Genomic DNA, 12,394 nt, shown 5'->3' on the forward strand with positions numbered 1-12,394 from the left:
TCACATTTACGGTGTTTCTGACTACACAAGGAAGCAATTGTTAATCCAAAAAATTATGCTAATGTGTTGACAGGTTGGCTATTTATGACTCTGATTTCAATAGAAGGGCTCAACCCAAACAATTTCACAATCAGAGTAATTAACTATTAACATGAACTCATTAAATGGTTTCAAAGCCCTAGGAAGAAGAGAACTGAGAACTTTAAACTTTGCACTGCTGCTTGGTTGAAAAATTGTATCGGATCCAACTACAGTCCTTGTGTTTGTGTATTTTGGGATTTTATGAACCAGGAAGTTGTTATTGCAGAAGAGTAGAATATAGTGAAGCAATGAAGATAAAACATCTTAAAAACATTATCATTGTTTCTTTTGGATTTCTCCTTTTATTTACAGCTTATGGAGGACTGCAAACTTTACAGGTAAATAGTACTACATTGTGTATTGTTGCTATTAGTAGTAGTTATTGAGACCTTTCACCAGTTAAGTTTCATCGTTCTTAATAGAAAAACAAAACCAGCATTCTTACGTGTATACTTATCTGGTGGGATTCTTTTCATTAGCCAAGCCAGTAGAGCTATATCCCAGAACTATATGAAAAGATATGACTGGGTAAATAAGAATATTAAACCAGAATGTACATAATGATATTCACTATTAATATTTTGATTGTACACAACCAAACAGCAGGATATGTATTGAATTACATACTACTTAGTACTAATCTTAAAGTATAGTAAAAAAAAATCTTCATGCACAGTATATATCAAAGTTTAAAGCCAATGAAAGGTCAAACTAAAGTCTAGAGATGTTTAACTTAAAGGTGCTCTATCATTGGCAAAAGTCATTTTTAGATAAGCACATACTTGCATACCCTTTAGAAAGGCTATTCCACATGTACCTTTTGCATGTAAATTGCCTCAGTAGTCTTTGAATAAGTCTGTTTTTATTCATAAGCTAATTAGCCTTCTTCTTGCCAATGATAGAGCACCTTTAAGTTAAACATTTCTGCAACTGTATTTCATTTATCATATAACAAATTATGAAGCAAATCCCATTTTGCCTGGATTTGCAACACATACAAATGTACGGGATCATACATGTCTTTTTGTGGATCCCTGATTGCAAATAACATGCAGACATTCTTTTTGCGAATTGCAATACAGTAAAAACCACTACGGTCTGTTCAGGGAGGCCTTAGGCCCTGTTCATATGGGGCGAGAGGGGGCGGATTTTGGCACTGAATCTTCGGCATAATCCGCCCCCTCACAATAGCGGTTTATGTAGACCGTTAGCGCTCTTTTTTCCGTGAGCGGCATGTTGCCGTTCACAGTAAAAAGAAGCGAGCTGCCCTTTTTTCAGGCGGATTCTACGGCTGATTCAGCCGTGACGTTTGCCTCGCGGCAGCACGCTCCGGTCTAGGCCCATTCATTTGGGACAGTCACAGCAGGTGCATTTTGCTCCTATTCTGACGTGGCTTCCCATGTCAAAATCAGGACCAAAATATGCCCGCCTTGCCCCGTGTGAACTAGGCCTTAGAGAGGATTATCAGGCAGACATCCAGGGCCAACTACAGGCGGAAGTTGGAACTACAGATGGGGGAGGGTAGAGTCTCAAAGGTCTAGGACAGTCTGAAGGTGATATCCGGACATAAACAAAAGGCAGCTCATCAGATAGAAGCTGACAGGAAGTGGCTTAATGAGCTTAATCTATTCTTCAATAGATTCAACTCCAAACCAACTGCCCCCTCACAAGCAACCCCCCTCCCCTCACACACCAAGACCCAACCCCCATCGACTGGCAGTAAATTGCAATCCGAATGTCTGATCCTCAAAGAGTCTCTGGTGTGTCGGGAAATCAAGAGGATTAAGGCAGACAAGGCCGGTGGGCCCAATGGGATAAGCGCAAGAGTTCTTAAAATGTGCAGTGACCAGCTGTGTGGTATTATTACACACATGTACAATATGAGTCTAAAGCTGGGAGTGGTACCTCAACTGTGGAAAACATCTTGTGTGGTACCAGTCCCAAAGAAACCGAACCCGATGGACTACAATGACTACCGACCTGTAGCACTGACATCCCACCTGATGAAGGTCCTAGAGAGACTGGTCCTAACACACCTATGCCCCCTAGTGAGCTCCGCTCTGGACCCCCTCCAGTTTGCCTACCGGCCGGGCATTGGGGTAGATGACGCCATCATCCACCTTCTTCATAGAGCTCTCTCTCACCTGGAGAAACCCGGGAACACTGTGAGAATAATGTTCTTTGATTTCTCCAGTGCGTTCAACACCATTCACCCAGAGCTACTGAGGGAGAAGCTGAACCTTGGTGGAGTGGACCATCACCTGTCCAACTGGTCCTAGACTACCTGACAAACCGCCCTCAGTATGTGAGAGCCCTGGACTGTGTGTCTGACGCTGTGATCTGTAATACGGGGGCACCACAAGGTACAGTTCTTGCCCCATCTCTCTTCACACTGTACACTGCTGACTTTAGGCACAACTCCTCCAGCTGTTACTTACAGAAGTACTCTGATGACTCTGCTATAGTCGGCCTTATCACTGATGGTGACGATAGGGAATACAGAGACTTAAACCGGGATTTTGTTGAATGGTGCCAGCAGAACCATCTCAGGATTAATGCTGGGAAGACCAAGGAGATGGTGGTGGACTTTGGGAAACGGAGGAGTGCTCCGACCCTGGTGGAGATCCAAGGAACATGTATTGAGATAGTCAGGACCTATAAGTATCTGGGTGTGCTCCTCAATAATAAACTAGACTGGGCTGATCACCTGGAGGCGCTGCACAGAAAGGGCCACAGCAGACTCTGCCTGCTCAGGAGGCTGAGGGCCTTCAGAGTCCAGGGGACACTTCTTAGGGCCTTCTTCAACTCTGTGGTTGCCTCAGCCATCTTTTTCGGTGTAGCCTGCTGGGGGAGCAGTATATCAACCAGGGACAGAAATAGACTTGACAGGCTAATCAGGAGGGCCAGCTCTGTCCTGGGGAGCCCCTTGGACCCAGTACAGGTGGTGGGTGACAGAAGGATACTGTCCGTGGTGACCTCCATGCGGGAGAACAAATCCCACCCCATGTATGAGACCTTGATGGCACTTGGCAGCACTATAAGTGACTGTCTGCTTCACCCCAAGTGTGAGAAGGAGCGCTATCGCAAGTCTTTCCTTCCAACCGCGATCAGGCTGTATAATCTACATCAGACCAAGCGAAGATCACTCCGCACAGAGAACTAATGATTATGAATGTCCTCCTTCTTTCTTCTCTGTTCCTTAGCTGTTATGGACTCCTAGTATATCTTTCTCAGCATATGTGTGTCTACTACTTCTGTAATATTTACTGTGTATTATCATGTATCTGTATTACTATGCAGCTGAAACATACTGAAATTTCACCACTGTGGGACTATTAAAGGATTATCTTATCTTATCTTATATATTTGGTGAGCCCTTAGGCAATAGAGTCTCAGCAAGCCTCCTGGCAATCATGGTAAAAGGCCCAATCAGCAGTGGTGTAACTAACGTGGTAGCGGCTGCCACAGGGCCTGAGACATTAGGGGGCCTGGCGACAGCCGCTACCGCTGTGGTTTTTTCTTTTATCTTAATAGGCCGTTACCATCTGGAGTTACTTCAGCCGGTAACGGGCCCTATTTACTTACCGATCTTGGCTGGGCCGGGATCATTAAGTGACACCGTGGGCCCCACAAAGACTATCATTATACTCGGGGGTCTTTGCAGACCCCCGAGTATAATGATCGGAGGCCGGAGAGAGGTAAGAAACATAAAAAACACTGTTACTTACCTCTCCACGATCCAGGCAGGCTTGCGTCCCGCGTCATGTGACGTCTGATGTCATTGAAGATGGATGACAGCGGAGGACTACATCGGAGACAGGGGACAGGTAAGTAATAGTGTTTTTTTATGTTTTTTATTCCCCCTGGGTCTCCGATTATTATATATATAATATAGTATAGTAATTGTTTATGGGTGTCCACAGTGGAGCATATTACTGAGTGCAGGGGCGACTATGGGACATAATAGTGTGTGCAGGGGCCACTAAGGGACATAATAGTGTGTGCAGGGCCACTAAGAGACATAATACTGTGTGCAGGGGCCACTGAGGGACATAATACTATGCTCAGGGGCCACTGAGGGACACAATACTGTGTGCAGGGGCCACTAAGGGACATAATACCATGTGCAGGGGCCACTATGGGGCATAATACTGTGTGCAAGGGCCATTAAGGGACATAATACTGTGTGCAGGGGCCACTAGGGGCATAATAGAGCGCGCAGAAATGCGGAGGAGGGGGTCGGTCGAGATCTTCGGTGTTGGTCGGGGGGGGGGGGCATGTCAAAAGTTCGCCACGCAGCCCAGCCATTCCTAGTTATGCCACTGCCAATCAGTTATATCCAGTGAGTGCTATAATTCATAAAGAACATCCTATTTGACAAAGGAAGTTTCAGTCTTAACCTTGTAGTGTATGGGGGTAGAAAAAAAATCTACAGTGTCTGTCATTCTGTCAGAGCAATACACTGAACAGTGAGAACCTATCCTAACTCATACAGTAAGGCAATGGCTGGTTGAATATATACATCAACCCTATCATCATACGTATACCACATACATTGTAGCCTCAATACACCTTTCAACAAACTTTACACCAAACCCACACATTTAGTCTCTGTTAGCTTCTGCATCTTTGGATTCTGTCATAAATGCAAACCACAGCTTAGTGTTGGCTTATGCTAGATTCACACCTGCATTTGGCCTTCTGTTCCTTGGGTCCACTTGGAAGCCAGAGAAACAGAAACCTAATCCGTTTAAAAAGACTATAATGGGGTCTGCCTGGTTTTAACCCAAAAAAATGCAGAGAGAAACGTTCTGCTTGCAGGCCATGAAGAAAGAAGCCACATTTTTTATTAAAGTGCATTACATTTTTTTTTTTTTAATTTAGATTGTGAGCCCCACTCAGAGCTCACAATGTATATTTTTTCCTATCAGTATGTCTTTTTTGGAATACGGGATGGAAATCCATGCAAACATGGGGAGAACATACAAAATCCTTGCAGATGGTTTTTTGCCCTTGGCAGAAATTGAACATCAGGACTCCAGCACTGCAAGGCTGCAGTGCTAACCACTGAGCCACAATGTGGCCCCAATTGCATTACATTTTCCAGAATCTCATGTTTGAAAAGTTACTGACCATTTAATGGAAAGAATTGGAATTGGAAAATTTTTAGGACTAGCCTCAGACTTCATCTGTGGATTGTTAGCGTCTATGATCCGCCTATGTTCAGCAAATTGATGCCGTCAATGATTAGCCTGCTCCTGCATTTCGGCAGCTCTTAAGCTGTCCTGCTGCTGAACTTGTTCCTCGCACCGAGCCTGTGATTGTTTCAGCATCTCAGCAGCTCGCTGTGACGCCATATAATGAGTGTGTTGTTGGATTCAATGATCTCCTCAGCTCCGCTTGAGGAAAACTGTGAACTGAGAACTTCTGGCTACCTTCATAGCTCTCGTTGTTTGCGATATATTAGATTTTCTTTTTCCCAGCATGTTTAAAATTGACAAACTGCCAATTTGGGTTAAAGGTGTTTGCCCATGTCAGTGTAGCAGCAGTGCCTGGAGCAGATCAGATAATATGCAAATGCATGTACACTGAGGGTTAGCGAGTGTTTACACAGAGAGATATCAGCCCTGGGTTTCTCAGAAGCTGAGATAAGAGCAGTGTAATATAGTATGTGAACAAAAATTCATAACAGTTGTGAAGCCATGTCATTTACTGGGATAAAAAGTAGCCAATATTCGAGGTGACAATCTATGTGCCACATTTCATTCAAATCCGTTTAGCTGTCCATACTTTTACATTTATAATATTAGCAGGAAGGATATATTTATACACATATACCATGGAAAATTGAAAACATTACCGGAAAGTTTTAAACTATGTTTCAAATAAGCGTGATTTAAACAATATGTAATTTCCTGGCACGATTTGGCTTTAAAATATGATGAGGATATGCAACGCCCAGGTTGTGACCTAGATTTTATGATAGAGACTAGCAGCACTTATTTCACAAATAAGGTGTGGTATCATGGCCTATTTTCTACCTAATCATTATTCATTATCCTAATTTTTTTAGACTATAGGACACACCAGTCTACGAGAAGTATACAGTAAAAAAATAATAAATAGCATTGCAAAGAATTTGCATAGATTATCCTACGGGTATTGTTTTCTCAGCTGCTATACTACAGTAGTGCCAGAGAACAATTACATTTCATAAAGGAATTTTGTCACAAAAAAATATTTATCCACAATTTCCAGCAGTCCCATTGAAGGGAATGTATAAAGGGTATTTTTGTGGATTAATCCCTTCAATAAACAGCAATGTAATAAGAAGCAGATGTGCTCGGATATGGACTGATGTGCTCTTTTTATTTTATCCCAGTGCCACTATTGCCAGACCCAGTACTATATGAAATCCAGAATGCCCCATCACAACACCAGTTAGAGTGCCATGCCACCAGGGGTGAACCTGCTCCTTTCGCTGCCCGAGCGAAGTGCAGAAAGCCGCCCCCCCCCGCCGGAGGAGGGGGCGGAGCGGGGGCGTGGCTTAGCGGAGGGGCGTGGCATATCGAAAGGGGGCTGGGCTTAACGCCGTTCACCGGCAGAGAGCAGGCCCGGAGACTGCCTGCGCTCTGCCTGAGCGTGAGGGGAGGCTGCTGGAGCAGCGCTGCTCCAGTGGCCTCCCCAAACCACCGCTCCGTGCTAAGCCAGTCCAGGACAGCTTGTCCTGGACTGGCTTAGGTTAGCAAAAATGCCGCCCTCCCTGAGGCCCTGGCATAGTGCCGCCTGAAGCGCTCGCTTCAGGTCGCCTCATGGGAGGTGCGGCACTGCATGCCACATTGAGGATAGTGCCTCAACATGCTGCAAGTCATCATAAACCTACAGAATAGTACATACACACATAAGCAGGTGTTATTGGTAAGAATAGTCCTCTAGTGTCAGAAAACGATTCCCCTAGCAGCACATTTTGCCAGGTAACTTTATATATCTATAGCTATATATATATCATTCCCCCTCATCACTGATTTAGAGTCCTGGCTAATGTTGCCTGCCTTTCATAAATTATTGGATGGTCCCATAAATTACATAGTTACAGTGCCTTGCAAAAGTATTCATATCCCTTGAACTTTTTCACATTTTTTCACCTTCAGATTTTTATTTGTATAAAACTTGGAAAACCATGTTTCGTTTTTGTTCCACTTCACAATTCTGTGCTACTTTTGTTATTCTATCACTTAAAATCTCAATAAAATTTATTTAAGTTTGAGGTTGTAAGGTGACAAAATTTGAAAAGTTTTAGTGGTATGAATATTTCTGCAAGGCACTGTATTTGCAGTCTTTTTAAATCCTTCAAAAGGAAGAGGAACCCATCCACACACAGCAACATCAGTCATTGCTTCTCATCAGTGCTAGAGATGGGCAAAGCAGTTTGTAAGTGCCATCTATGCCCGCCAACGTGTTTGACCAGGAAATACAATGACTCAGGTATTGTCTGTGAGTCACTGTTATTTACTGTAGCAACACCTGACAGCCTCTCAGCCAATAGCCAGTGGTAGGTGGACCTTACAATGTTGATGTAATATTGACGATAAAAGTTTGTGCATTCATTCTTAGCGTTTAATTGATGGTAAACTTGCATATAGATCTGTGATCCATCTCACTGCATCATATGCTAGCACTAGAGATGAGCGAACAGTAAAATGTTCGAGATTCGATATTCGTTTCGAGTAGCAACTCAATATTCAACTACTCGAATTGAATATCAAACCCTATTATAGTCTATGGGGGGAAAATGCTCGTTTCAGGGGTAGGCAACATTCGATCAAATTATACTTACCAAGTCCACGAGTGAGGGTTGAGCTGGATCCTCCAAGAAGTCTTCTCCTTGCAGCATCCCCGCGGCATCTTCCGGCTCTGAATTCACTCTGCCAGGCATCGGGCCTGGGCAGAGCCGACTGCGCATGCCCACACTACAAGCGGACATGCGCAGTCGGCACCCGATGCCTGGCAGAGTGAATGAAGAGTCAGAAGATGCCGCGGGGAAGCTGCACGGAGAAGACTTCTAAAGGTAGGAGAAGAACCAGCATTGATTGGCCAACTGTATAGCATTCGGCCAATCAATGCTGGTTCTGCATCGAACTTTTACATTCGAATAGCGAGCGGTACTCGATCGAGTACAAGTATTTTGAATACCATTGTATTCGATCAAATACCTACTCGCTCATCTCTAGCTAGCACAGTTCAGAGAAAGCAATAGGAATTCCAATAAGGGTGCATTCACATGGAATAACGTGCCTCGTGACCTGGCACGTATACGCCGTGTGAGATTTTGAGCGCCATATACGCTCCCATTGATTTCAGTGGGAGCCTGGATCATATACACCGCATTACTTTGCGGCCGTGATTTTGCCAGGTCACACGGCACGTTACTCCGTGTGAATGCACCCTAATAGTTAGATGACTGGGAGAGCTTACATTTTTAAGCATACAGCCAAATTAGTGCTAGAATTCAAAAGAGATATGATAGGTTCATAGACAGTGACCAAGCGGTTTTGTGCTTCTTCTGCTGCTTACATAGAAAGTTAACCCCTTTCATTGCCAATAATCTAATTTTGTAGCACTGCAGTAGTGGGGGTTAGACAGTGGAGCCAAAAGTACATAGCTCCATAACAAAACATAACAGAAAAAAACTGAAGCAAAAGCATTTCTTTAATATTTTTATTTTAGTTGTAAGTAAATACATAAAGGTGTACCACATATTAAGTATGTGAACAACTCCTTGCTCCCTAAGTGTCTTTTTCAGTCACAAACTTCTTCAAAAACTCTTTTCTTTAAATAAATAAATACATACACTTAAAAATATTGGATAAAAGTGTACATTTATACATCAATAAAGTATAGCTGAAATCTAATAATATAATATTTTGTCCTTACAGAGCAGCCTAAATCCTGAGAAAGGTCTCGGTGTTGCATCATTAAGTGTTATCTATGGATGTCTTATATTGTCTTCACTTTTTCTACCTCCCATCATTATTAAGAAAATCGGATGCAAATGGACTATCGTCGTCTCAATGTGCTGTTACATCAGTTATTCTATAGCCAACTTTAAACCAAATTGGTATGTTTTTACATTATATTTTAACATTTATTTTTACATTTGCTTGTCTGTTTGTTCTTACATAAACATTAAAGGCAAAGTGGGATAGTTGTGAATGGCAACCACTCAGGTTCAGATGGGTTTCTGACAAAACATAATGGTTACTAGAGAAGAAAGGAAAAATCAAGCAGTTAGTATATTATAAACAGAATTCTTGTGTATTGTGCGCTAAAAAATATTGTACATATTTTACACCACATTTACTGTTTGACATTGACATTCTGAACAGCTTCTGCATCTTAAGTGCTATTTTTGGTAGGATGGTATGAGAAGGGGTGGCACTGGTCAGGAAAGAGTAAGGCTTAATATATGCTAAAATTCTGGTACGTTTAATTTTCTGAAATTACTCTAAACTCACAGCTCTGCCACTGCAGTCTCTCCTTCCTTCTCCCTCCGTCAGGCTCAGGGGTGAACCACCGCCTGAAGCGGACGTCAGAAAGCTGCCCCCCCCCCCCCCCCCCGGAGGAGGGGGTGGAGCGGAGAGGGCGGAGCGGAGCGGAAGGGGACGGGGCCGAGCGGAGGGGGCAGGGGTTACATATGTAAATCTCGAGATAACAGTGTGTGCAGTTTAACCCATTCCAGACATCTGCTGTAATAGTATGGAGGATGTCGGGTGTTTAAATATGGCCGGCACTCATTTTTGTGCGGGGCACCATTTAGTCATGAATCACCAGCCCTGGGAATGAAATCCAGGGCCAGCAATCTGTTGCCATGACTTTTTTTCCCCCCAAAGTTGGATTTTAAGGGGTTAAAACATGAAGAAAAAAAATATAAATATAAATTTGGTATCACCGGAATTGTACTGACCCATAGAAGTCAGGCAAAATGTCAATTTGGCTGCATAGAGAATGCTGTAAAAACAAAGCCTGTAAGAGAGTTTCACAAATGTAGTTTTTCTCTAATACCACCACATACAGATTTTATTTTCCAGTTTCCCGGTACCTTTATAAAATACAATTAATTTAGCCTGCAAACAATAAACCCTCATATGGCTCTGTGAATGGAAAAATAAAAAAAGTTATGGGGTTTGGAAGGTGGAGAGTCAAAAACAAAAATTGAAAAATATCTGTCGCGGGAAAGAGTTAGAGCATACTGCTGGCCTGTCCTGTAGCTCACACAGGCTAAGTCTGCCCAGAAACTTGTCATTGAAAACAGAAAATAGAGAGGAAAGGAGGCATAAAACCAGGTTATACCCTTAGGCTGAGGCCCCACTTTGCAGAAACGCAGCTTTTTTTGTTGCAGATTTTGTTGCGTTTTTTTGAGTCAGGAGTGCATTGAGCAGAAGGTAGAAGTGTAAGAAGTTCCTATTCCTTTAGCACCCATTCTTGGCTTTGGCTTAAAAAAACCACAACAAAATCTGCAACAAAAAAGCTGCATTTCTATAATGTGGAGCCTCAGCCTTAGATGGTGAACCCCATTAGGCCAGGGTTTGGAAAATGCAGCATTCCAGAAAAGCCACAGCAAAAAATGTTTCATTTTACAGTAACTGCAAAGTGTATGTGTAGAAAAATCTGTAGCATAAAATAACAGCATGTCAATTATACCTACAGAAACATTGGTGGTTTCCATATAAGTATAATAGGAGCAGAACGTCCGTAAAAGGAAAACTGCAAAATCACTATGAAAAACAGAGATGCATTTCTGTTGCATTTTTTTCTGCAGCTTTTTTTTTTTATGCGCTTTACTACTAGGGACCTTAGCCACAAGATCCTGATTCTTAAAACGAAAAACGTGTGTGTTTCCATTATCGTTTTCCATTAAATTTTAAGGCCTATTGTCTGAAGGACGCAATTGTACTACTTAGTGACACCACTTAATATTTTTTATACAGGGAAACAAAAAAAAATTCTAAAGAGGGTGGAACTGAAAAAAACCCCCAAAAAATCATTGCCCTGTTTTCTTACAGATTTTGTTTTAAAGCATTCACTGTGTGATAAATCTGGCAAGTTTGCTTTATTCAGTGGATCAGTACAATAGTGGAGATTGTTATTTTGGAGATTTTTTTAATGGAAATTTAGGCTGGAGCCCCATTTAGCATAAACGCCAGTACCTGAAAAGTGGATCGGATTCTGGCTAATCCCATCCACACATTGCAGAAAAATATCTGTAGCGGACATGCTGCAATTTCTAAAACCATTGTGTTTTTGTAAATCGCAGCATGTCAATTATACCAACAATAAAGCTGAAATTTTCTATATAGGTGTTATTGAAGTAGAAAGGTCGCAGAGGAAAACTCCACAGACTTTGTGTGAAAAGTGCTGCAGAGAAAACTGCAATTCGTTTCTGTCACAGTGTTTTCCACAACCACTTTTTGCTTTGGCTCACTATATATATATATATATATTCATACCTCTCAACTTTTGAAGAACAGAAAGAGGGACAAAATGTGCTGCACGCATAGCGCGTCCCGCAAAATTAGCTCTGTCCACTTTTATGTTGACTCCGCCCATTCTCATTCATTTTTCATGTGCCCTACACAGTATAATCCTACTACAGTCACCTGTAAATTATATTTCCCCCTCCATGTCTCCCCCAGTTTCATATACCCCCTTCATCTGCCCAAGTTCATGTCCCCCCTCCATCTCTGCCCTCAGTTTCATGTCCCCCCTCCATCTCTGCACCCAGTTTCATGTTCCTCCCCCTTCATCTGCCCCTAGTTTCATGGGTCCCCTTCATTATGCCCCCCCCCCCCTTAATGTTTAACACAAAAAAAACAAAACACTGATACTCACTAGAGATGAGCGAACACTGAAATGTTCGAAGTTCGATTCGAGTAGCCACTCAATACTCGACTGTTCGATCGAACATCAAACCCCTTTATAGTCTATGGGGAATAAATACTCGTTTAGGGGGAAACCACTATTCGACTCAGGAGGGTCACCAAGTCCACTATGACACCCCAGGAAATGATGCCAATACCTCTGGAATGCAACTGGGACAGCAGGGGAAGCATGCCTGGGGGCATCTAACATGCCCAAGTCACTGTATTACGTTGGGATCCCTGTCAGCTTGCGATATGCGCGAGCTAACCTTTTCCCATAGGAATGCATTGACCAGCGTTGATTGGCCGAATGCCATACAGAGTACAGCATTCGTCCAATCAACGCTGGTTCTGCCCGGAGGCTCATCTGTGAGGAGGCGGAGTCTAAGATCGGA

The 12,394-nt window shown here is 42.9% G+C and overlaps 1 protein-coding gene across 1 annotated transcript in view; it reads left to right on the top strand.

The window, feature by feature from the left end:
* Nucleotides 1-329: 329 nt before the first annotated feature.
* LOC142197491 (protein unc-93 homolog A-like) overlaps nt 330-12,394 on the top strand; it is a 47,235-nt gene continuing 35,170 nt past the window's right edge. Inside the window, exons 1-2 of the mRNA XM_075267791.1 lie at nt 330-419; nt 9,018-9,199. Of these exons, the coding sequence (XP_075123892.1) occupies nt 330-419; nt 9,018-9,199 (272 nt within the window). The remainder of the gene's footprint in view (nt 420-9,017; nt 9,200-12,394) is intronic.

The sequence above is a fragment of the Leptodactylus fuscus genome, chromosome 3 (genome assembly GCF_031893055.1).
Source record: "Leptodactylus fuscus isolate aLepFus1 chromosome 3, aLepFus1.hap2, whole genome shotgun sequence".
In the NCBI taxonomy this organism is placed as follows: domain Eukaryota; kingdom Metazoa; phylum Chordata; class Amphibia; order Anura; family Leptodactylidae; genus Leptodactylus; species Leptodactylus fuscus.